At 43.7% G+C, this 27,331-nt stretch overlaps 1 protein-coding gene across 3 annotated transcripts; it reads right to left on the bottom strand.

The window, feature by feature from the left end:
- Positions 1–6,067: 6,067 nt before the first annotated feature.
- On the bottom strand, positions 6,068–19,502 carry LOC129851204 (RNA-binding protein 6). 3 transcript variants are annotated; one of them, XM_055917585.1, is made up of 22 exons: positions 19,408–19,502; positions 18,638–18,706; positions 16,784–18,470; positions 16,528–16,617; positions 16,309–16,378; positions 15,126–15,199; positions 12,551–12,625; positions 12,001–12,316; positions 11,430–11,587; positions 11,185–11,285; positions 11,015–11,084; positions 10,859–10,925; positions 10,574–10,653; positions 10,312–10,441; positions 10,056–10,153; positions 9,567–9,941; positions 9,326–9,481; positions 9,161–9,223; positions 8,691–8,993; positions 8,380–8,514; positions 7,687–7,741; positions 7,013–7,101 (listed from the first exon to the last, which is right to left on the bottom strand). In XM_055917585.1, the coding sequence occupies exons 2-21, from the start codon at positions 18,691–18,693 to the stop codon at positions 7,721–7,723; spliced, it is 4,125 nt and encodes a 1,374-aa protein (XP_055773560.1). In that variant the 5' UTR covers positions 18,694–18,706; positions 19,408–19,502; the 3' UTR covers positions 7,013–7,101; positions 7,687–7,720. The 3 variants fall into 3 exon arrangements, with proteins under 3 accessions (XP_055773559.1, XP_055773558.1, XP_055773560.1); XM_055917584.1 differs by lacking the exon at positions 7,687–7,741 and having other exon boundaries at positions 6,068–7,101; positions 8,691–8,990; XM_055917583.1 differs by lacking the exon at positions 7,687–7,741 and having other exon boundaries at positions 6,068–7,101.
- Between the last annotated feature and the right edge of the window lie 7,829 nt (positions 19,503–27,331).

Raw genomic sequence — 27,331 nt, forward strand, 5'->3', positions numbered from 1 at the left:
GAAGTGGTCAGGGCCAGAAGGGGTCAGGGCCAGAAGGGGTCAGGGCCAGAAGGGGTCAGGGCCAGAAGGGGTCAGGGCCAGAAGTGGTCAGGGCCAGAAGGGGTCAGGGCCAGAAGGGGTCAGGGCCAGAAGTGGTCAGGGCCAGAAGGGGTAAGGGTCAGAAGTGGTCAGGGTCAGAAGTGGTCAGGGTCAGAAGAGGTCAGGTTCAGAAGGGGTCAGGGCCAGAAAGGGGTCAGCGACAGAAGGGGTCAGGGCCAGAAGGGGTAATGTTCAGAGGGGGTCAGGGCCAGAAGGGGTCAGGGACAGAAGGGGTCAGGTTCAGAAGGGGTCAGGGCCAGAAGGGGTCAGGGCCAGAAGGGGTAATGTTCAGAGGGGGTCAGGGCCAGAAGGGGTCAGGGCCAGAAGGGGTCAGGGCCAGAAGGGGTCAGGGACAGAAGAGGTCAGGGACAGAAGAGGTCAGGACCAGAAGGGGTCAGGGACAGAAGGGGTCAGGGACAGAAGAGGTCAGGGACAGAAGGGGTCAGGTTCAGAAGGGGTCAGGGCCAGAAGGGGTCAGGGACAGAAGGGGTCAGGTTCAGAAGGGGTCAGGGACAGAAGGGGTCAGGGACAGAAGGGGTCAGGGACAGAAGAGGTCAGGGACAGAAGGGGTCAGGGACAGAAGGGGTCAGGGACAGAAGGGGTCAGGGACAGAAGGGGTCAGGGCCAGAAGGGGTCAGGGCCAGAAGGGGTCAGGGCCAGAAGTGGTCAGGTTCAGAAGTGGTCAGGTTCAGAAGGGGTCAGGTTCAGAAGGGGTCAGGTTCAGAAGGGGTCAGGGCCAGAAGTGGTCAGGTTCAGAAGGGGTCAGGGCCAGAAGTGGTCAGGTTCAGAAGGGGTCAGGGCCAGAAGGGGTCAGGGCCAGAAGGGGTCAGGGCCAGAAGTGGTCAGGTTCAGAAGGGGTCAGGGCCAGAAGTGGTAAGGGCCAGAAGGGGTCAGGACCAGAAGGGGTCAGGACCAGAAGGGGTCAGGACCAGAAGAGGTCAGGTTCAGAAGAGGTCAGGGCCAGAAGGGGTCAGGGACAGAAGGGGTCAGGGCCAGAAGGGGTAATGTTCAGAGGGGGTCAGGGCCAGAAGGGGTTAGGGCCAGAAGGGGTCAGGGCCAGAAGGGGTAAGGGCCAGAAGTGGTCAGGGTCAGAAGGGGTCAGGACCAGAAGTGGTCAGGGCCAGAAGGGGTAAGGGACAGAAGGGGTCAGGGTCAGAAGGGGTCAGGCCCAGAAGAGGTCAGGCCCAGAAGAGGTCAGGTTCAGAAGAGGTCAGGGACAGAAGAGGTCAGGGCCAGAAGGGGTCAGGGCCAGAAGTGGTCAGGGTCAGAAGTGGTCAGGGTGAGAAAGGAGTCAGGGACAGAAGGGGTCACGGTCAACGCTTCAAAGAAACACACTTCACCTTTCCCTGAGCTAGAACCTAAACATACAGAGAACAGATTGGTGGCTAGACAGCAAAATTATGACCCAAGCTACTTGCTTCAAACTGACTGTCAGAGAAAGAAAATATAATTTATTTTGTCTCTCCTTTCTTTCTTGAAAGTATTCTCTTCATCCACTATTTAAGTGTGTGCGCCAGAGAGCTCAATCAGCAAAGGAAATGGTTCCAACCTCCTGTTTTCTGTATTTGTTCAAGGCTGTTACTCCTGTCTGAGCTGAGGCGGAGAGCAATGACATCACCAGTTCTAAGTGTTCCCAATGTTTTATAATGTTCTCAGTGATGGCCAGACAACGGAACCACAGAACAACGGAACCAGTCCTGCTGTACCAGCCACTGGCTCCGTCTCCGGAATCAAAGCTGCCCCCTGAAGCCCGGTCTCTTTCTGACAACCAGGACATTTTTAAGATGATGTCATATGGATAAGCTCAATGGCAGACTCCATTTTTCAACTTACACTTGAAAGGAAAAGCACCATGGAGATTATGTAGAGAGGAGCATGATCAGGCTTTTATATTTGTCCAGTTCCACAAAACACACATGCTACTCTTTAAGGAGAAGCATTTTACATGAGGCGTACATGTGACCATCTGTCATAAAACAAAGTAAATCCAGCATGTATACATTGATTTTCACTTTCATCAATTTTACAGTGAGGAAAGCTGAAACTAAGAGTTGTCATAAAAAGTAGAATTTACTGTAGACCGGTTTGAGGCAAACTAATCTATACACTGTAATATTCCAATAATGATGTGAGTACTGGAGTGGCTAGGAGTAAATGGCTAAATGAAGGCCACATTTACAGTGACTTCAGGCCTAATACAAAACATCATACTGTAATTACACCCACCTCTATCCACAAAGAGCCACATAGCCGTTTGTCACATGAATGAAAAGATAGAGTGCTCACATTTTAATTTGTTTTGCACATAATGTGCTGCATGTTTGTCCGTCTGGAACTGCTGCTGTTTCAAAACCTGCATTCATGATGATCAAAAGAGTCTCTTCCCACCTCTCTCTGCTGTGCAGATTGACAGCACATCTATCTGAGGTGCTTCTAAAGCTCCATCCCCTGACTGCTGGTCCCTCGTCTGCTGTCCGACTGGGATAATTGGGCTTGCTGTGCTCCATCTCTGACACCCCTAGTGCCTGAAAGCTCCAGCAGTACGTGAACGGATTACAAAATGGTGACTCGCCACCGTTGTGCCCTACTACCTCGTTTGGTCCTCATCCTCATGAAGTCCCTCTCACATTCATTTAATATTCAATCAACTGACACTACGGCATTGGCTGTCGGTCGGTAATGATGACATCTGTGACAGAGGGGGGTTTGTGACAGAGCGGATATAAAGAGGAATGGAAATCAGACCATTAAACACAAAGGAAACCTTGAGAAGTCTCTTTTCAAAGATGCCGATAGTACAGAAAATCCATGGATTCTGACTGGGCTTAACAGAGCGATATCTGCATAATACAAACCCCTTTAGACAAACAACATGCCGTTTAAAAATCTGTGTAATGTTGTCAAATTGCAAACATTAACAACCTCTAATTGCACGGCTCCAGTTATCTATTTCCTTCGTATTATAATTTAAATCTGTAAATAAAACAAGAGCTGGCCTTTACTCCATGCATAAACTAAGGGGCCACATAATCTAAAGGCCCCTAGGAAGAGTCATACATGCAATGCTATTATACTTTTTTCTCTGCATAAGATATCCCAAGATGCACATTCAACAGCAATGTCCTTTTAACAGACACAGTATTCTATATCTTTAGTATGCACACCTTGTCGTCTTATAGCCAGACAATATTTGCGCTTTAGCTTACAGTGTGGAAGCTTGCTGTATTCCCACTGTCCATCTATAACACCATTAATACACAGATCTTCCAGACGGTAACACTTCTCTTCGAGGTGTTTCTTTAATTAACCTTAGGTTCAGAGTCCAAGTCATACAGCATACCTAATTCAAGGAAATGTATGAATTCTACTTACAATAGATATCTTCCAGATACATTCTTCATCTATATGCAAATAAAGATAATGTATTAGAAGAGTACATGTGCAGCATTGACAATATTCATTTGATCAGTGCCACTGGCTATATAACAAATTACTCTGAAGGGAAATATGTGCAGATTGCTTAATGGGGGAATCTGCAGGGATGAACAACCTGGGTGAATCAAAGAACCTGACCTTGAGAAGAACACAAACCTCCCTTAATAGAGAAATAACATCAGGACACCTCAGTATAATCCTTTTAATGTCCATGATGTATGTGCTGTCAGTGGCGCTTTGGTGAGCATGAACATCAGAGTTCAGTTAAACTAAGGATACATGCAGAGATATGCTCCACGGTGGTGTGCATCCATCATTTGATGAAGGAGAACACTAATAAAAGTACTGCACTCTTAGAAAACAAGGTGCTATCTAGAACCTAAAAGGGTTCTTCGGCTGTCCCCATATGAAGACCCTTTGAAGAACCCTTTTGGGTTCCCTTTCCCCAGAGGGTTCGACCTGGAACTAAAAAGGGCTATTCTATGGGGACAGCTTTTTTCTTGTGTTGTGTACTGAATAACTGACAGCCCACGGACTCAAAATCACAACATATTAGTTTTTTTACTGTAGGCCTACAGATGTTACACTGAATGTGCACTGACGGTGTCGATATCAGAGGGGAAACGGAACTGTTTCATGTATGTCTCCCTTCCTCTGTACTGCTGCAAAGAGCTATACTTGACACAGCACAGATCTCACTATTACAACCAGAGAAGAACCAGAAGGATCAGAACAACGCTGTAACAACGTCTCACATCTAATTAAAATAGAAGTCTCAGCTCCCCAAAACAATATTTATAGACTAGTTTGTTGTGTAAGGAAAAGTTGAGTGCTTTGATTCAACAGACTGTGAATGTTGAACAGCACTCGGTGTGCATGCGAGACAGTGAGTGAGACCATGCTTGGAATAGCAGAGGTCAAACATGCAGACACAAAGTAAAATGTTGGGCCCAACCGACCGACACGCAAGCATGAGCAGAAAACAAACAGTCATGTAGCTGTCCCCTTTTCACAAAGCAGAGCATGGAGAGGGGGGTTCTCTGGTACAGAGGCGATAAGAGAGCCATGGCAGGCCAGAGGACAGTGATTTATGACCAGCCTATGGTGGGGCAATGCTGGGATCACTCTGCAGCTCTCAGACTCCTGACAATGCCTACCATGGTGGGTTACCAATGATGGAGTATCTGTTGACCCAGCATGGCATCACCAATCATACCTTACCACCTCTACTTCAAACCAGCCACCAGAGGGGTATGGATTCTTTTCTGCCATCAGCACTGACATAATCAAACGCTTGGCTCACCGTGAAAAAAATTATAATACTAAGGGATAAGAGCTGCAATTGGAAGTATGAAATTAATTACTGAACCATAGCACATGTATGACAACAAAAACAAAAGTTGGATAGCAAGTCATGTGATTTCAAGCTGGGGTTTTCTCCAAAACACACTCTACATGCCCTTTAACATGCCATTGTTGGTGGCGTTTGGTTTGTTTGTGGTAATGCTATGCACTTGCCTTGTTTCCCTGCCAAGACAGGCTTTCCACTGAGTTGTGCTGCTTCCCTGCCATGTGTCTGTCTCCAGACTTAAAGACTCCCCTTAGTGAGAATGCCTCTGGGTAGAAACTGCATTAACCACTCCGTTGGAGGCTTGAAAATAAAGGAGCAGGTTGGATGGGAGACAGCAAAGTTTGAGTCAAAGGTAACCTGCTGATGGGAACTAAAATCACAAAACACAAATCAATGGGTCCATTTTCCCTTGAGTGGAGTTTTGTAAATGTACAGAGTAAGACACAGCAACGTAAGGCTGTTCTGTTCTACATTGACTGACTGAAGGCCGGGGTCAAGAATCCATGGACACAGCGACTTCAGATATGACTCAAGGGTTAATTAGAGCAAGCTACACAACTTCAGGGGACAAATAAAATAAAAAGGAGACATGAGCAGAGAGCTGGCACCTGGCTTGGAACCATTGACATCTGATATTTAGTCCCAGAGCAATAGCATCCGGTATCACAAGGTAATCCAATTACAGTCTCACAGCCGCTTTACCCACTGTGTTCTGGCTTTGGCCCAACCCATCTGTTTCTGGACCAATCAGATGGCCCCGAATGAGTTGGCATTCAGTGTAGGGTCAGGGAGGTACTCAGATCCAGACTTATTACTGAGAAGAAACTAAGGTCTGTGAGCGTCGCGTAGCAAGGAGTCTGGGTAGCCATGGCAATGGACAGACAAGTCAGTTTTACAACATCCTATTTCTTATCACCTTCAACAATACCCAAGACCAATGAGCAAAGACCATTGTGCAAATTCCATAATTTAAAAAAATATAAACATCTTAGGCGTATTCCAGTTTATTGCATTATCTGAATGGGTAACATGGGAAGACAAATACGTTCAGGTTCAGTGACTGTACATATCTCAAAAGAACACTGCTGCCACCCAATGGAGTTACCGAACATCATTTGTCTGACAGATACAGTCTATTATTGCACACCCTTCCAAACTAATATCACACATTTCACAGAAATAAACCACAGACTCAAATTCAAGTAGATTTGATATTTTACTTAAAAAAAGGTGCGCACACAATACAGAGTATAAATCAAACAAGGAAAGGAATAAGTCCATGTAAAAGGCTGTGTTAAAATAAATGCCCATGTGTAGCTGAAACCGCCCGGTGGCGTACAAGTACTCTACAACGCCAGATCTGGCTGCAATAACACTACACATCAGCCACACACAACACATGGCAAAACAAAAAGCTACATCCCTTAAAAGGATTGATTAGGAGGTCAAAGACAGCTTGCTATTTGGGTTGAGTCTGTAGAGCAACTTAGCACCAACTCCACTGCTTCTTCTCCCTCTCTCTTGCCATCTTGCTCACATTAATCCAGTCTCTCAGATCATCTGGCTCTGTCAGGACTGGGGGGGGGGGGGGGGGTGAATGGCCCTCCAACAAGCATAGAGAACACTGCAGAAATGTGGAGGCCCTAACGGTCTCCCTACAGCTCCATTGTCTCAACAGCTACAGCTACGGACAGATTGCATTGCTGGTAGTACAGTGAGTTGGGCCCACAGATACAGTAAGAGGTGGGCTCAGTCCAAAAGATCCGCTAGGGTTTGGCAGGCACATTAATTCGACCAATGTTCCCCATACATACAAACACAGGGACACAGTCGGGATTGGGTGATGTGGGGTGTGTTCAGCAGAACAGAACGATGTGCAACGTTTGAGTTAAAGGAAACGGTGCTGTTATGAAGAATGTTGAGTATGGTGGTACAGAGGGCAATTGTGTATGGTGCACTGCATTAGTTTAGCGATTTCAAAAGGTCACGCCAATATTGATCAGGTCACACCCACCAAAAGCAAACATAGCTCAATGGCGGTTGAAGAACGGTGTGCACCGTTTGAGTAATGTGTCATTCCGTACAAGCCTTCAGTGACTCACTCAATTTAGCGAAATGTTTAATAAACTGAAAAGGAGGAAAAGTCAGTCCAGTTCTTTGAAGCGTGCGAACATGGCCTTGCGCACCGCTTGTTTGTAGGTGGCATGATTCCAGACAACAGACTCCTTTTTCTTCCTCTGTGGGAGATAAGATAGGAAGCACAAAGGGTTAAAATCACCACCAAGCTTTAAATAAAAAAAGCGGGTTAAAATCACCAACTAGCTTTAATAGAACCTCGTTATGGTCGGACCCTTTCCCCCCTCACTTTTCGCCTAAAATGACATACCCAAATCTAACTGCCTGTAGCTCAGGACCTGAAGCAAGGATATGCATATTCTTGATACCATTTGAAAGAAAACACTTTGAAGTTGGTGGAAATGTGAAATTAATGAAAGAGAACAACATTAGATCTGGTAAAAGATAATACAAAAGAAAAAAACATGCACTCCCCATCAACTTTGAAATGCTAGAGAAAGGCCATTATATCACTTACGAGTCTAGGCACAATTTAGCAGTGCATGTGCAAAGTTCTAGACTGATCCAATGAACCATTGCATTACAGTTCAAAATGTTGTATCAAGTTTGCCCAAATGGTCAACTGATACATTTTCAAGTTCATAACTATAGAGAACATACAAAAATGATAAGGTAATAAAAATTACACAATCCCAGGAATGTCATAAATGATGGATAATTAGCTTCCCTACAGAAAAGACACTAACCTTCACACATCTAGATGGGGGACACAGCAGGGGTTCAAACTGTAGAACCCAGCTCCTACATTTGAATATAAAAATGGATTTTATCAAACAAAACGATGCTACATTTTATCTCTGGGACCCTCAGGATGACAAATCAGAGCAAGATTACTGAAGAACATTATTTAACTTTAGAGGTATCAAACCAGTTGCCATGATAAAAGTTTGTTGTGCACTCTCCTCAAACAATAGCATGGTCTTTTTTCACTGTAATAGTTAAATTGGACAGTGCAGTTAGATTAACAAGAATTTAAGCTTTCTGCCGATATAAGCCATGTCTTTGTCCTGGGAAATTTTCCAGTTACTTACAACATCATGCTAATCACATTAGCGCACGTTAGCTTAACCGTCCCGCGGGGTGGACACCAATCCCGTAAAGGTTAAATTAAAAAAACTACTGGGATTAAAATCACCACCAAGCTTTGAATGAAAAACGGGGGTTAAAATCACCACCAAGCTTTAAATGAAAAACGGGGGTTAAAATCACCACCAAGCTTTAAATGAAAAACGGGGGTTAAAATCACCACCAAGCTTTAAATGAAAAACGGGGGTTAAAATCACCACCAAGCTTTAAATGAAAAAAACAAAACAACTGGGGTTAAAATCACCAAAAAACCCAACTTGACAACAGACTGAAAAAGAAAGACGTTATAGTACCTCAACAGGCTCAGAACCTAACCCCGGCCTCTCGCTGCCTTTATGCATGTCCCTGGAGCCACCGACCCAGCTATTCTGGTGTTGATGTTTCCTTCTCTTCTGTTCAGGGGAGCCATTGGACTCCCTGGCACTCAGCTGTGGAACAGATTACAGACATCAATACATCGTTCATATAACATTTCAACAATACTTCCTGAACATAGCTGAATCGGAGGTTAGAGAGAGATTAAGGCAACTAAAATTAAGCTTTTCACAACTATTGAACTGCTTTACAACTACTTATCAAATGTGTACATCTAGCCTCCACTGACCTCTTTCTCCTGGTTCTCCAAAGCCTCCAGCTCTTTCTTTGATCTCTTGATCTTCATGTGGATCTCCATGTTTTGCTTGTGGAGGTCTGAGAGCTGCTGGTGGCGCACCAGTCCGTCCTTATTGGGGAACTGTCTCCTACACAGCAGGCACGCCATCTTCTTCCAGTCTGTCAGCTTGTCTTCCTTCTCCTGAGACTGACTCTTAGAGGCCTGAGGATCCTCATGCTGCACCACCTCCTCCTCCTCATCACTGCCTGTTGCTGCGTAGTCTGACGCCAGCAGGCCCAGAGAGCCAATGGACTGCTGGGAAGGGTGGGGAGCAGGAAGTTCAGAAACAACGTCACCGAGGAAGACACCCCACAGACATAATGGTTTGGAATCGAATTCATCCCTTCTTTCCCCCTGCTCATACACAACAGAACATTGTAGGCTTTTGACAGTGACCTCACCAATCAATCAATCAATCTTACCTTTGAGCCCTTCCCCTCTTTCTTGGGAGGAGCCATAGGCTTCTTGAAGAGGTCGTCTCCACCCTGTTTGGGGAAACAGAGAAGAGGGACAGTGAAAAAAAACTGATTTAATTCCACACCATTCCATTAAAGTGCATGCATGTCACAGAGGCTCCCGGTACCCACCTTCCTCTCGAAGATGGTGAAGGCTGCGTCAGCTGCCTTGGAGGACTTCCTTTCATCCAGCCCGCCACCGGAGGTCTTGAGTACAGGGGACGGAACACGGACGCTGTCCTTCTGACGGTTCTGGATCTTAGCCCAGCGCTCCATATCCTTCATGATCTGAGACAGACATGCGTGTTAACCATCTATAAGGTGGTGTATTGTTCCTATAGCTTCAATATACTTGACTATATTGTGGGTTAACCTTGAAAGCGGCTAGGCTCCTGGGTTTCTCTTCTTTCTCTCCTGGTTTGTCTTTGTTGTCTTTCTTGTCCATGCGAGGTGCAGTGTCCTCCTCCTCTCTCCTCTCAGGGGAAGGGTTGGGGTTAGGGTTAGGGGCAGGAGTGGGGTTCAGGAGCTGGGGAGGGTCGAAGTGAGGGGTTGGCTCTGGTCTCTTCATGTCCAGCGGAGCGTCTGCTGCTGGATTAGCCAGAATGGCCTGTACGTCTGGTGCCAAGGCAACACCAGACTGGGCAATGGGGAGCTGGGTGTCTGTAGAGTGTCCTCCGGGAACAGGGATGTACGTCTTGGACACACTATCCCAGTACAGGTACTCCTGGGTCTGGGCATTGTAGAAATACTGCACACACATACACACACACACGTTGGACATGAAGGATGTAGAGTAGCACAGACACACCAAGGTAATTTGAAGATAATGTATCACATATGAGCTACTGTGTAGAACTCTTACCCTAGAGGCAGGGTCATAGTACAGGGTAGTCTGGGGATCATAGTAGAACCCAGAAGTGGCATCATACAGGTAGTTCGTCATGTCTGGAGTTTCAGTAGCTGGACAAAAAAAAAAGTTGTTAAAAAAGTATGACAAGATGACAATGATTCATTTCCTGTCTGTCTATTCACATACTTTCCACAGATTCACAAGAGCTTCTGAAGCTGCATATTCCCTGATGTCTGAGAAGGGCACTTGGCCTACTGTTTGGCCTTACCATAGCTGTAGCCATCAGTGCCATGATCTCCTGTTGCTGCCATCCCCCCTGCTGCTGCAGCAGAGGAGACCTGGGGGTCCAGAGCCTGGTGGTAGGGATCAACTGGTGGAGGTTCAGCATAGCCACCTCCCTAGGATGTGGAAGAGGGAAGCATTGGTTAGAAGAGCATTTCACACTCACTCAAGCATTTCCTCTGCTTAAACTGTCAATGTTTCTTTACTTTTGGATAAAGTGGTTTTATAATAGTCTGATGGTGTCTTACCGAAGTCATGCTGGAGTTCAAGTGCGAAACAGATGAATTGGAGAGAGGGTCTGAGCCCATCGGTCCACCCATATGATCGCCTAGGTAAAAATAATACAAATCATTTTCTTCCTGCTCATTTTCTACTCAACATGACCTGACGATTGAAGCATGTTGAGCTGAAAGACAAACAGCCACAGCCCAACGCAATATTTGTTGTATCTTCATGTACAGATCCCGGAGGGCATACATTGTCAGGTAGAATAGTGTTTGAATGGGGATACTGACTAATGAGAGAGGTCTCACCTTGCATGTTAGGTGGGGGGCCTCCTGGTGGCTGGTTGTGAGGTTGGGATGAATAGTACTGTTGCTGCTGTGATTAGGGTACAAAACAACACATTCGTTTTCTAACCAACACACTATCTCAACAAAACCAAAAATGATACCAAACACCTAACGTACCTCCGTTATACTGGTCTCAGGTGGGTACCCCAGGAGAGAAGTGTTGGATTTATCAAACTCTTTTCTGTAGCTAACAGGGGAATAGAAACCATCAAATCATCAGTGGTAAAAAAATAACATCACTGGTCTTATACTGAAAAGCTTGGTTACATGATATAAGTGTCACTCACTTTTGGTTCTTCAGTGGCTTAGCAACCTCAGCGTAAACCCTGACCCCGTCGATAGAGAGAGGCCTGGGCTTGGTGAGGAGCTCTACCAGACGGGTCACTTGCTAGGATGGAAGAAGGCCACGTCATGACATCCACAGATGTAACATCCATTAAGCAGGGTACAACTCTCAGACATTCATACACATGGGAGTGCAATAAACCATGACAAAGTGGCCAACTGACATGTAATGGCAGCTATGTGATACCTCATGGGAGTCCATGTCTACGAAGCAGAAGCATTTGGCTCCCGGGGGTTTTCCTCTGACCAGACGAACGTTCCTCTCATCAAGGTAGGCGAAGGGGTCCAGGGATTTCAGAATGGTCTCCACTGTAGTGGTGGGCTTCACATTCTTTATGATCATGGCTGTGAGAAAACAGAGGAACAAGCACACTGATCTTGAGCTTTCCTTAGAAACAAACAAATGTTTTAAATAAGCAATCACACCAACTCCTTACTAGGGTTCCCTATTCCCTATTCCCCAAATATTCCAATTCTAAATACCCTACTCCTCAACTATTCCAATTCTAAATTCCCCAACGATTCCAATTCTAAATTCCCCAACGATTCCAATTCTAAATTCCCTAACAATTCCAATTCTAAATTCCCTAACAATTCCAATTCTAACTTCCCTACTCCAACTATTCCAATTCTAAATTCCCTAACGATTCCCATTCTAAATTCCCTATTCCCCAATGATTCCCATTTTAAATTCCCTACTCCCCAATGATTCCAATTCTAAATTCCCAACTATTGCAATATTGCCCCAGCTGACTCACTCTTGCTCTCCTTAAAGATGGGGTCCATCTGATGTGGGCCAGGGCCTTGGCGAGGGGGGTTGCGGCTGGCCCAGGACTCTGCCTGCTGCTCAGCCTCCTGCTGTCTAAGTTGCTGGTCCACCTGCTGCTGCCAGGCCTCTGGGGTGAGGTCAGAGCTGCGCTGCCACGAGCCCTGCTGGGACAGGGGGTCAACTGGGGTCTTGGCTTGGGAGACATCCTGGCTGTGGTGCTCATTCTTGGCCTTGTTGACCAGGAGCTGGCCTGGGCTTGCCAGTAGGGGTTCCTGGGTCAGAGGGCCTGCCTTGTGCCCTGGTTCCTAAAGCAGCAAGAGAAGGCACATCAGTTATTTAGTGGTGGTTGTCTCAACAACCTATGGCTTAACATAAGGAGCACAGGCAAATCAAATCCAGCATGCATACAAATCTTGGGGTGGACATTACCAATAAGAAAAAGATCTATGCTTGCTAGCATGCTTAATACAAGAACAAAGGTAAAGGGAATAAATCACTTCCATCTACAAAAGGCCCTAACTGTGATATCCAACACTTACTAGAGCTTCCTTGCCACTTCTGTCCGGCTGGACGTATCGCATCAGAGCTGTTTTAGTGCCAACCTTCAGGGATCCCTGAAAAACAGGAAGAGAGTGAGCTAGATTCAAACTGAGAAATCTGCTTCCTTGCCAACCAAGTGACTCACAATTCTAAATGTTCCAAGAGAATAACAGACTCCCATCATGCACTGTGGCAGGTTTAGTCCTCCTCAGTGGCGAGGGTAAAGGGGACGACCATTATGGTTCTGACAGGAATATGTAACTTAGATCGACCAATACCTTCCAAGGTATTTCCTCCATGCTATAGCATTACTGTTTGCCAGGAGGTGGAAATTCTAGCTTTTCTCATGTACAGTACTTTGGGGAGATTATGAATTTCATATTAGTGGTCTTACTAGATAAAGCTAGAAAGCTATATTCTTTGACAGTATAGGACTCAAATATGTACTTAATCCAACATGAAATTCAATATACCATTGTGTCGGCAGTGCTCTGTAAATGTATGACACTAATCTGCATAAAGGCATGACTGACATGACTGCATGATTTGACATGCAAGCTGTAGGTTGGTAGACTCAAAATCTCCAGTTTAACTAAAATGGTGAGTGGCAGTTATATCTACAATAACCCATACTTGCTGAGTTCGGTATCGTTAACAGGGTTAGGATTGTCAGACCCAGGAACCAAGACGAGTGTATTTTAAACTTTTTATGTAGTCGTTGATGAGTAAAGATACAGCTGACTACATGAAACAATTGCGAGGAAGCGCATGTTTCTAGAATCAATATCTTAGGTAACTAAATCATAACCATTGTAGCAACCAGCTACCCAATGGGGTAAATTAACACAGAAGACACATCAAAGGAACGTGTAACACCTGTCACTGGTTCTGCTTCTTTCCAGCCTTGAGCAGAGCCAGATATGGCTCTGGCCTTGATGATGGTCTGTTGCTTAAGATTGTAGTGCATCACAATTCCCTCAATATGGGAACCAGAATAGGCCAATATGGTTGGGAGAATATCAGTTATATATACCCTAAATCTATACCCATGGCGTGCACCACTGACATTCACCTGTGCTACCATGGCTAAAAACCAACCATTGCAGGCTGCTGATACTTTACATGGCTCTATACCAATAGAAAGGTCTCACAACAAAAGGAGAAAGTGAGCCAAGAACTGTGGTCAAGAGAAAAGATTCCTCTGTTGTCAAGTGAATGTGCATCAAGATGTATACTTGTATTTAGCAGGCAAGAGTGGATCTGATGTGGAGGACACATTTAGAGCTGGAGTCCATCCATTCAGCAATGCAAAGGAATAACGTTACTATGGTTGATGCACAGCTCTCTATGTGTAGAGAAAGATGAATGAAATTGAACATTGTCCACTTGTTGAGATCAAGGAATGAGTAAAACCCTCAAGACACAAACAGTCACAGAGTATTCTAGAATGTATGTAGTAACTACCCCCAAGACACTGAGGTAAAGTTGGCCTTGTGGATAGCCAAAGGTGATGGCAAGATATTGCCAAGAAGGAATAAGTCAAAGGAAAAAGGGTCACAGAAAACTGTAAACAGATCAACTTTCCAATATTGCCACCAAAGGACCGTTGAAAGGATAATGGCCCCCACCAAAATGAATAGCAACTTCGTGTACGTTTAAAGTCTGTGTAAAGTTGAAAGGGAAAAAAACAAACCTAGTATGGACTTGAACGCTAGCTCAGAAATGGCTGCCTTACTCGTGTAAGCACAACCCATCCCAAAGCAGCACTCAATTATTTTTTAGAATCTATTGAGCTTCAAGTTCCAAAAATAACTTTATATTGGAATATGTAAATGATTCAAAGCTAATATAAAATCTAAACTGAGTAGTCTGATCTGGAAAAGACCTTAGGATCCTTAGTATATTATTCTGCAGGTAATACCCATAACACCAATAGCTACTATTCCCAGCCTGATAAAAACAAAGTTAAAATGACGCAAAAAAACATGAAGGATCTGAAATTGCTATCTAAAAATGATCAGATATCACTGTAAAGAAAACTATCCAACTAAGACTTGGATGGACAGAGGACCAAGAATCCAGGAACAAGACCCATTATGATAATATGCCTATGGGCTTAGACGTTACAACGTACCTTATTTCTTATTCCATGTATCCAAACATTTACCTCTTTTATTGTTTTTAGACTACGTGATTTTTTTTCTCAGAGATGGTTTTCTTTGTTTTCATTTCTAAATTCATTCCGATTTAAGAGGATTACATTACGGCAAACAAATCTGGAGAATGTTGTTCGAAGTGGTTTCTCTTTTTCTTTCCTTTTCAATGCCAAGTGCATCACCAGAAGCACGCCTCCTCTTTGACCTCATTATTAAGCTATTGTTGTACGAAGTCCCCTTGAACCTACGCCAACGATGTCAATTCACACACCCACAGGTAGGGAGTAACTCCCATAAATGATCCCAAACAATAACCAACCCTGCTCCCACCTCTCCCCCTTCTAAAATGCCCGCCCCCAGCCCAAGCCTTCTTCCTGCCCGAAGGCACAGCCGATGTAGAGAGATGAGGATGGGCCACCTGGTTGGATTCCATGAAGTGGACTGCATCCTCGAGGTTTAAAAACTCCACATAGGCCGTATCGTAGCTGTAACCTGGGGACAGCATTTGAAATACAGATGGATTTGCGTTAGTCAATGCCAGTAAGGACAGCAGTTCACGAAAGGAGATCACATTCAGCATTTTTGTGGTGATGGTGTAGCATTTCGATGAATACATTGGGGGAAATCGAACATTGTCCTAATTCTTCATTTTTTGACATGTATGCCAATCTCTCCATACCTTTGCAGAACAAAATGCATTCTAGTCATTTATCTTTAATATTTGAGTTGGCATAGTTGTCCTTAATTAAAAGCCAGTACCAACATCTTTTCCAGATCCAACTATGGATTAAATGTTGTCTGTAAACATACTCCCAAGTACACCAACTACAGCTTACTTATAATTTCCCTCTTAAGGTAAATTCCTGCAAGCATAGGCCGAAGGCCGAAGGATACACAGGCATATGTGTACTGTGTATGATTTAAGTGCTACTAAGGCATATGTGTACTGTGTATGATTTAAGTGCTACTAAGGCATAGGCCTACTTTGTATGAAAGAAAGTATGGATTGTCTTGCTGCATTTTAAACCTGCCATAATACTTTGTCACTCAGAAACTTGGTATTGTAGCTTCTCAGGGATCCAAAATGTAACGTAGATGGCTGATGCAGTCCTACAATCAAATCATTGAGAAAACTTTAGTCTAAGCTGAATGACGAGAAAAGCAACACCAAGAACCTGAAGTACTTACATAGTCTGTAATATAAACTTGTTGCCCATATTCTATCGTAATCAATTCGTTTTTTGTTTCAATAAAATTGAAAATGGTGTATAAGAAAACAAATAAGGTGTGAACAACATAAGAGATTGCGTGTCATAAGAACTTTAGTGACTGATAGTCACTGTCAAAGACTGCTGCAATCAGGATGTTTGGACAGTGTTCCTACATTGTCAGGAATGAAAAACACTAATGGCTAAATACTTAGAAAACTTGGCTGTTGAACTGATGAGCGATTGCATCAAGACCGAGAACATCGGAGACAACAAAGACACTTTGAAAAGAATATGAGCGTATGATTCGAATAGCGAAATAGCGAAACAATTCGTAGGAGATTCGAGATATCGTTCGAGTTGAGCATGTCCACACGGGGACTTTTGTCTCACCTGGCACAACATTCTTGATTTTCATGCCCTGCATTGGGACACCATCACGGACTGCAAAGGCGCCAAGGATCTAAAAGATAATTAAATATTGTTAGGCTCTAACCTTAACACACACACACATATACGTATATAACTAAACTTCGTTCACCTAACTACATGATTTTGTGAAATCAGAAAAATATCAAGTCAAAAGCTAAATGTCTGTGTTTTGATTCCTACCTGCTCCATTGTGGCTGTCTTAGGAATTCCAGTGATGCAAATTGTATGAGTAACCTTGTCCTTCACCGATGCACTCCGGTAATCCTGATCCTTTAATTGACAGTCCAAATAACAGGTTAAAGCAATTGAAATTCATATGAATGACAAAATGGACAACTAACAGATGTACAAGAACATTTGTATGGAATTTGTATTTAGATGCATAAAAAACATTTACATCTTCTATGGGTTTAGTCTAAATATTTGCTTTACTAACCTGGGAACCAGAGTCACTGAATTTTGGAGCCGGGACTGCTTTGGATTCTTTTAGAACTTTGTCAGGTCCTGGGAGCTCCTCATGTTTGTAGTCAAAGACTATCCCTGGACCTGTTCTGTAATCATTGTCCCTGTAGTCCTGGTCTTTGCCTTGGAAGTCTGGCCCTGGAACCAGCTTAACCCTCTCTGGGCCTTGTTCAAGCAATGGATCCTTCGGCCCTTTGAAACGAGTTTTATCGTTTGGCCCATGGCCCAGTGGAGTTGGTGGAGTCTTCTCTAGGATGTATGGGGGTCTGTCCTTCTCCAAGAGGTATGGGGGCCTGTCAACTCGATTTGGTGCATTTTGATTCTGCTTGGTATCCCCATGTTCGGGCCAGCGCTTGCCGTCATTCTCTCTGTTCGGCATGTTTGGCAGGAGCCCAAGACCCATGGGTGGAAAGGCAGGGTCCTGAAGACTTCTACGGCCAAAAGGTGGCAGATCCATGCCAGGGATATCTGTGGGTGGCTTTTTATCCCAGTTCTGGGAACCTGGAGCTTCTCTGTTGGGGCGAGGGAAGCCAAAAGGAGGCCCATCTTTTTTCCCAGGGAATTCTGTAGACGGCATGTTCCTTTCTTTAAAGTTTGCTGGCTCTCCAAGAAGACTGCCTTCTCTGGACACTGGAGGGAATCGCTGTCCCTGCATCTCTTTGGAGAAAGGAGGAAGACCTCTGGTCATGGGAGATGGAAGAGAGTCATCCTTCTTCTTACGGTTCTTCCACTCCTCTGCAAGCGACACCTCTTCCATTTCTGGGAATTCTCTGTCTCTAAGGGTGCCTTCTGGATCTGTACCCATAAACTTGGGTCTGTTTGGGCCACCAAGATCTGGAGGGCCGCTAGGCCTTCCCCTGACATCCATTGGAGCACAATCATTGTCGGCAAATCTTACGGGAGATCTATCCCTACCTCTGAATTCAGCTGGAGGTCCAACGCGGTTTCTGAAGTCCGTATCAGACTCAAATCTTTTCCTTGGATTCAATGGAGGAGCACCCCTCCTGTCAAAGTCCATCATTCCCCTGTCTCGATCTCGGTCTCGTGGAGGCATGTCCATATTAAACCCATCAATGTCATCCATGCCCATCGGGGGCCTGTCCCTATCACGCATGTCTCTGAACCCCTCATTTCTACCCATAGGCTCCATGGGAAATCCTCCTCGCCTTCCATCCATGTCTGGATTGTTGAAGCCTGGCATATCCTTGCGGAACATATCCCTGTCTCTCATGTCCATAAATCTGTCATTTGGCTCTCGTAGATCTCGTGGAGGCATGCCTCTCCCTCCCATGCCTCTCCCCCTCACATCTCTCCCTCCCATTCCTCTCCCTCCCATGCCTGGCCCAGGCCCCATGAAACTACCACCAGCAGCTGCATTAAGCAGCTTGTCCCTGATTGACATTTCATACTGCCTTCTGAGGCTGAAGTCTGGTTCTTCTCCAGGTCTCCCCAGGAAATCCCTAGGTGGTTCTCCTCTCCCTCGTATGTCATGTGGTTCCATATCACGGTCCCTCATATCAGGTGGACAGTCCATCCTCCTCATGTCCATAGGAGGCCCACGATCCTGTGGTCCCCTGGGACCCATGTTCATTCCGTCTCTACCCCTGAAATCAGGCATAGGGCCATCTCGGCCCCCAAACATTTCTCCACGATTGTCCCCACTGGAACAAAAAAGTCAGAATTCATACTTTGGGCTCTAAACATTTACAAACATTTTTAAATTAAGTAGCTCTCAAATCAAGTAACCACCATAAGAATGTAAAACATTAACTTTCTCTTGCAAAATAGTTGTTTTATTTGCATACTGCCATTGCCACCATCTGCTTACCGAAAGGGTGGGCCCCCTTGTGGTCCTCTCCTGGGTCCGTCCCACATAATTTTCATATAACCAACTTATCTGACAGAGCAAAAATATGTCATGTTAAATCCCAGACAGTAGTTTACCTCCAATGCATTTTTTCCTTCACAGTATAAATACCCCTTCTATAGGGAGATTGATAAGCATCTGAGAAAATTAAAGTAAACAAAAACAGTGTAGCTACTACAAAGCGAGATGGTATTGATACCATAGTCTGCATCAACCACCATCTTTATTTAGCCTCGTATGTTGTGCCAATGAATGGAGTCGTTAGCAAGCTAGATATGTGACATTGGTATTAAGCTAGGGCTAATACTTGTGTTACTAACGTTAGCTAGCTAAATTGAGTAAGACAGTAGCTAGCTCCATTCAGTCAATATTTACTACACAATTTGTTGATCAGTTGAAACTAGCTAGCTTACTGTCTGGCTAGCTATCAAGTATGTTGATGAAAAACAAGCAAGGTAGACGATGGCGTGCATTGCCAGTTAATGACGTTTCATCTAGCTAACTAACGTTATCCGTGCTGGCAACCATGTCTAGCTAGCTACAGTAACGACAACGTTTAACTGCCTCCATCGGCTTTGTATTCCAAGCCACGAGCGAGCTAATATACTGGCAGGTACCCATCTGTTTTCAAAGAATACGCGGTATGTTTTTATTTCACGCCAGATGTTGATATGAGCGTTACATAATCATATTTAATTAATTTCTACGTATTTTTCATAGGGGAGACTCACCTTGATATTTCTTCTGAGAAACAATCGGGGAATAAATGGAGACCGGAAATTTTAAGGAACCGATATTTCCGGGGAGGGTAACTTTTAAGTGGGAATAGTAGTCCTCTGACAGTGTGGGAACTACAGTATCCACTGACGGCAGCAAGTATACTATGGAACGCTGTTTGACGCGTCAAATAACAGTATTTGACACGTTAAATAAGCTTTTAATTTTACACGTCAAATAACACCGTTTAATTGTAGAATGTTGTGTTGGACCGCAACTTCTGGTATTAGCTAGGTAGCCACTTGTTGTTAGCCTATTGAAATTGAACTTCAGGTCATGGAAATAAATAGCTAGCCAGCTACTAAACCCTGTTGCCCAAAGCTAACGTTATAAACAGCAAGCTAGCTTCATGGGGCTCGAGCTGATCGGGTTATGTGTTATGAAGCTAGCCACAATACCGATTAGGCACAAAATTGGAATTTGCTGTTTGCCTTCAAAATATAAGTACGTATTTGAAAGTGATGCAGAAGGTTACAATTGGTGGAATCGTGCCATATTTAGACTAGATAATGTCAAACAAGGTTGGAATATGAAGCAATGAAATGGGTTATCAGTCTACTCGGTGACACCCACAGAACACAACTGTGAAGAGTTTACACAAATATTAGGGTTGTAGCTCTTATCGCGGGACTGTGACTGTGTGAAAGTACCTCCCCAGTCAGCCTATTGTGTGTATTGACATTCATATTGCACTGTACAGCTTTACCTAAGCAGTGGGGATCAATGAAATGGGGTATCAGTCTACCCAATACCCAATATATTTTTTCCCAACGTCCTCAGAGTTATCAGACTCCAAAACATCCACGCGGTATTGTTATTCCTCTGGAATAGTGTTTAATACACATAGGTTGACAATAAATGTGGCTCAATTCACAGTTATTTCTGAGTCCCCCAATAAGAGCTACGACACCAATGTTCTCCGGGTGTCACTGAGTAGACTGATACCCCATGTCATTGATCCACAATCCATAGGTAAGACTAGTGGTTACAGCGTTGGGCCAGTAACCGAATGGTTGTTAGATAGAATCCCCGAGCTACTAAGGTAAAACAACTGTCGTTCTGCCCCTTAACAAGGCAGTTAAACCACTGTTCCTAGTCCGTCATTGTAAATAAGAATTTGTTCTTAACTGACTTGCCTGGTTAAATATATATATATATATATATATATATATATATATATATATATATATATATATATATATAGCTAGCCAGCTATATACACTGCTCAAAAAAATAAAGGGAACACTTAAACAACACAATGTAACTCCAAGTCAATCACACTTCTGTGAAATCAAACTGTCCACTTAGGAAGCAACACTGATTGACAATAAATTTCACATGCTGTTGTGCAAATGGAATAGACAAAAGGTGGAAATTATAGGCAATTAGCAAGACACCCCCGAAAACGAGTGATTCTGCAGGTGGTGACCACAGACCACTTCTCTTCCTATGCTTCCTGGCTGATGTTTTGGTCACTTTTGAATGCTGGCGGTGCTCTCACTCTAGTGGTAGCATGAGACGGAGTCTACAACCCACACAAGTGGCTCAGGTAGTGCAGTTCATCCAGGATGGCACATCAATGTGAACTGTGGCAAAAAGGTTTGCTGTGTCTGTCAGCGTAGTGTCCAGAGCATGCAGGCGCTACCAGGAGACAGGCCAGTACATCAGGAGACGTGGAGGAGGCCGTAGGAGGGCAACAACCCAGCAGCAGGACCGCTACCTCCGCCTTTGTGCAAGGAGGTGCACTGCCAGAGCCCTGCAAAATGACCTCCAGCAGGCCACAAATGTGCATGTGTCTGCTCAAACGGTCAGAAACAGACTCCATGAGGGTGGTATGAGGGCCCGACGTCCACAGATGGGGGTTGTGCTTACAGCCCAACACCGTGCAGGACGTTTGGCATTTGCCAGAGAACACCAAGATTGGCAAATTCGCCACTGGCGCCCTGTGCTCTTCACAGATGAAAGCAGGTTCACACTGAGCACATGAACACATGTGACAGACGTGACAGAGTCTGGAGACGCCGTGGAGAACGTTCTGCTGCCTGCAACATCCTCCAGCATGACCGGTTTGGCGATGGGTCAGTCATGGTGTGGGGTGGCATTTCTTTGTGGGGCCGCACAGCCCTCCATGTGCTCGCCAGAGGTAGCCTGACTGCCATTAGGTACCGAGATGAGATCCTCAGACCCCTTGTGAGACCATATGCTGACACATGCACATTTGTGTCCTGCTGGAGGTCATTTTGCAGGGCTCAGGCAGTGCTCCACCTTGCACAAAGGCGGAGGTAGCGGTCCTGCTGCTGGGTTGTTGCCCTCCTACGTCCTCTTCCACGTCTCCTGATGTACTGGCCTGTCTCCTGGTAGCGCCTGCATGCTCTGGATACTACGCTGACAGACACAGCAAACCTTTTTGCCACAGTTCGCATTGATGTGCCATCCTGGATGAACTGCACTACCTGAGCCACTTGTGTGGGTTGTAGACTCCGTCTCATGCTACCACTAGAGTGAGAGCACCGCCAGCATTCAAAAGTGACCAAAACATCAGCCAGGAAGCATAGGAACTGAGAAGTGGTCTGTGGTCCCCACCTGCAGAATCACTCCTGTTTTGGGGGGTGTCTTGCTAATTGCCTATAATTTCCACCTTTTGTCTATTCCATTTGCACAACAGCATGTTAAATTTATTGTCAATCAGTGTTGCTTCCTAAGTGGACAGTTTGATTTCACAGAAGTGTGATTGACTTGGAGTTACATTGTGTTGTTTAAGTGTTCCCTTTATTTTTTTGAGCAGTATATATATATATATATATATATATATATATATATATATATATATTATAAATTAAAATGCTCTACAGTGAAATAAGTATGCCCCTAATGCAATTCTAAAGTCTAATACATCCAGTGTGATTTAAACCAATCTTTGTCAAATTAACAAATTATTGTCTTTTGTTGATTTTATATAACATTTCAACCTCATTTAGCATGATATATTCAATGTCATAATTCTACTATTTGTATTAATTTGCATCACTGTCAATGACACTTTTATTTGAAGGCTAACCACAAAGTCCACAAGTGTGGCTAATCCTTATTGTGGCTATCTTCACATAGATGGGTCCGACCACCATTGATCAAATAATAATGGTCTTATAAATTAGGGTTATTTTAGATGACGACACCAAGCTAGATTGTTAGCTAGCTAACTATAGCTACTGAAACAGATTGTCGTTTTGCTATGTTTTTGAGGAAGAACATTGTTTGCATCATGAGCTAGCTAGCTTTTTTTATGACCAGCACTGTAGGTGCGCGAGACAAGTTTACCAGCATCATAGCATACATATCGATGAATACGTATCGATGAATTTCTCTTTTGCCAAGATAATCCATCCAACTGACTGGTGTGGCATATGAACAAGTTGATTAAACAGCATGACACAGGTGCACCTTGTGCTGGGGACAGTAAAAGGCCACTCTAAAATGTGCAGTTTTGTCACACAACACAAAGCCACAAGTTTTGAGGGAGTGTGCAATTGGCATGCTGACTGCAGGAATGTCCACCGGAGCTGTTGCCAGATAATTTTATGTTAATTTCTCTACCATAAGCTGCCGCCAATGTCGTTTTAGAGATTTTAGCAGTATGTCCAACTGGCCTCACAACCGCAGACCACGTGTACGGCGTTGTATGTACGAGTGGTTTGCTGATGTCAACAGAATTAACCATATTGGCGGTGGGGTTATGGTGTGGGCAGGCATAAGCTATGGACAACGAACACAATTGCATTTTATCGATGGCAATTTGAATGCACAGAAATATGGTGACGAGATCCTGAGGCCCATTGTTTTGCCATTCTGTACATAATTCCTGGAAGTTGAAAATGTCCCAGTTCTTCCATGGCCTGCATACTCACTAGACATTTCACCCACTGAGCCTGTTTGGGATGCTCTGGATCGACGTGTACGACAGCGTGTTCCAGTTCCCACCAATATCAGGCTCCCGAGTGGTGCAGCGGTCTAAGGCATTGCATCGGAGTGCAAGAGGCGTTACTACAGACCCTGGTTTGATCCTGGGCTGTATCACAACCAGCTGTGATCGGGAGTCCCATAGGGCGCCGCACAATTGGCCCAGTGTCATTTGGCTAGGGTAGGTCATCATTGTAAATAGGGTTTGGCTGGGGTAGGCCATCATTGTAAATTAGAATTTGTTCTTAACTGACTTGCCTGGTTAAATAAAAAAATATCCAGCAACTTCATACAGTCGTTGAAGAGTAGACAACATTCCACAGGCCACAATAAACAGCCTGATCAACTATGTGATGGAGAGGTGTCACGCTGCATGAGGCAAATGGTGGTCACACCAGCTACGGGTTTTCTGATCCATGCCCCTACCTTTTTTCTGAATTAAGGTATCTGTGACCAACAGATGCATATCTGTATTCCCAGTTGTGAAATCCATACATTAGTGCCAAATGAATTCATTTTAATTGACTGAATTCTTTATATGAACTGTAACTCAGTAAAATCTTTGAAGTTGTTGCATGTTGAGTGTATATATTTGTTCAGTATAAATAAATACATCCACACATAAAAAAAGCTAAAATACTGACTCAAATGTATGTTTTTAATTATGTATGTTTTATCTAATTATTCAAATTTTCATTAACTTTATTAATTTATATATTTATTCCTGTATTTCTTTATCCCATATGGAAATGAGGGGGTGTCAAACGTCCATGGCTGGTATCTAACACACCATTGGTTGATCAATATCACGCCTCGACTGCATGACACCAAAGCAATTCAGAAGTCTAATACATCCACAGTGCGATTTCAGCTAATTTGTATTTATTGGTCAATTAAATCATCATTGACTTCTGGTGATTGACTACAAATAGTCGAATCATGCCATATTTGGACTAGAAAATGCTTAACAAGTTTGGAATGCTGTTATATAAATTGAACAAAACACAATTATTTAATTTTACCAAAAAATAACAATCCGTTGAAATCGCACTGTGAATGTATTGAATGCATTGTACAGCCTTGGCTATGGCCCATGAAATGTTCACACAAATATTGGCATCGTAGCTCTAATTGCAGGACTTTAACTGTGTTGAAATCAAGTCATTATTCAGCCTATTGTGTATAATGACCATTCATATCGCAATGCGCAGCCTTACCTATGGATCTTGGGTCCATGAAATGGGGTATCAATCCAGAATCCAACTGTGAAGAGTTTAGAGAAATATTAGCATCATAGCGCAGGACTTTCACACCACTGTGAAATGAGTAACATTTTATAACCTTTATTTAATTAGGAAAGTCAGTTAAGAACAAACACTAACAACACTGGGCCAATTGTGCACTGCCCTATGTGACTCCCAATCACAGCCAGTTGTGATATAGCCTGGAATCAAACTAGGGTCTGTAGTGACACCTCTAGCACTGAGATGCAGTGCCTTAGACCGCTGCGCCACTCAGGAGCCCCATTAGCTCACCAGTCAACGTACTGTGTATTGAACGTTCATATTGCAATGTACAGCCTTACCTATGGATCTTGGGTCCATGAAATTGGGTATCAGCATACTCAGTGACACCAGAGAACACGACTGTGAAGCAGTAGTAACTCATATTGTAGGACCTTGGCTGTGGGAAATCCCCTCACCAGTCAGTCTATTGAATGTATTAGACATTCATATTGCAATGTGCAATGCCTTACCCCGTTTAATGGACCCAAGATCCATAGATATCAGCCTACTCAGTGACACCCACAGAATACAACTGTGAAGAGCTTACACAAATATTAAGGTCATAACTGTTATTGCAGGACTTTGACACCACTGTGAAATGACACTACTGTGAAATGAGCAACATTAGCTTACCAGTCAATAGGCTGAATATTGAGGTGATTTCCCACAGTCAAAGTCCTACAATAAGAGCTACGATGCTAATATGTGTGTAAACTCTTCAAAGTTGTGTTCTGTGGGTGTCACTGAATAGGCTGATATACCATTTCATTGATCCACAGTCCATAGGTAAGGCTGTACAGTGAAATATATGTATACCCCCAATGCTGTTATAGAGTCAAATACATCCACAGTGCGATTTCAACTGATTTGTCCTTTGTCAAATTAACTTATTATTGTCTTTTGTTGAATTTATATAACAACATTCCTGATCCTTTTCCTACCCTTAACCTAAGTCTCCTAACCTGCCACAATAATTAACCTGACCTGCTGCATAAATTCTCCTAACCTGCTATGAAAAAGTCAGTTCTGGTTGTAGCTGTACTCCCTCTAGTCAGAACCAAGAAGCAGTCCTCCATTTGGAGTAGGACAGTAACATTTGAACTTTCTAAAAATGTTTTTAGATATTTTTTATACTTAAATTTTTATTTTTATTTCACATAATATAATGTAAAAGTATGTATTAATGTGTCTGCAATATAATACATGAGGCAAAAAATAATTGTATACATTAATAAATGATTTTCTACAGCTTCCAAAATATTTTTTTTTACAATGGATTACCAAAATGAGGGTGCTGTTGCTTAATAGAGAATGATAGAGGCCTCTCGTGGCCAAAGGGCTCTTCCAGCATGGACAGAGACATTGATGGTTTCCACCATTTTAATGTACTCAACTGGGTGGGACTACTTCATTGGCTGAACCCTCCTGGTGACCCTGCTGTCCAACCGGGGCCTCAGGGGGGGATCAGCTAATCATGAAGAAGAACATGTATTCATTCAAAATGGAGATAGCTTGGACAGCGCCATTGAGGCTGTTACAGACGCTATAATGGCACAGATAGAGATACGTCCTCCATCTATCTCTATGAGTGGCTTCAAAACTGCGCTCCCATCAGTCATCTAGTGTATATATAAATTATTGGTCAAAACCATAAACATAAATGCTAGAATTGATAAATATATCAGTGTGCTGGAAAACGGCTTAAATCAACTTTACTCAAAAAACGATGCGCTAGATAAACTCAAGAAATGTTAACTTTTCTTTGATAAACTCGCTCGGCAAAGGTGTTCGAACGACGCAAGCTCTCGAGCGAGAGCAGCGTAGGTAATGTTATTTGGCGCCATTTGACATTAGTTGCTGTTCCTTTCATACTAATCGGATGCTTGCAAGCAAGGATGAAATTTAAGGGTTTTGCGCACTTGCCAGGTGGGCTTTTGGAGACAGCAATTTCTACGAGGCCGGTAACATTCAGGTTGAAAATCTGTGCCATCGGATGTTTGAAAATATACAATTTCACTGGCCTGGCAGGCTAGTTTTGCACTTTTTCCTAATAGCCCAGTCAGAATAGTAACCTTAGGCTAGCTTAATTTCAACCCCTGCTCGCAAGTTTCTGTAACAATCTAGATAGCTAGCCAACCAAAACTATTTTACCCTGTGGAGAATGGGGCACTTGGATGAAGTGGAGCAGGAGGCCAGAAAAATATCTAATTCTACGAGTAAATGGAAACTAAAAAACAGACTCATCGTTGTTACCAGCAACTTGGCAATTTACAGCCAGGCTAACCCATCAGCCTTAGCATATCATGTTTTGTGACAAACCTCAACCTGTTACCCTAGATAGCTAATGTAACAACAAAACACCACAGATGAATATGATTATATTAACACATGGAAAACGGCTTAAATTGGTTAGGGGCTCGTAAGTAAGCATTTCACTGTAAGGTCTACACCAGTTGTATTCGCCGCATGTGACTAATACAATTTGATATATCATATAACTTATGTTATATATTAACTTAGTTATAAGTCTCAAAATTAAGTATATTCTCAGTGCATCCAGTAAAGACAATCACATAACTCGCTTGCTAGCTAGCTACAATTCACTTTTTGTGTGTGTAATTCCAGCATCCCCGAT

Source organism: Salvelinus fontinalis, chromosome 3, assembly GCF_029448725.1.
Source record: "Salvelinus fontinalis isolate EN_2023a chromosome 3, ASM2944872v1, whole genome shotgun sequence".
Taxonomy (NCBI): Eukaryota; Metazoa; Chordata; class Actinopteri; order Salmoniformes; family Salmonidae; genus Salvelinus; species Salvelinus fontinalis.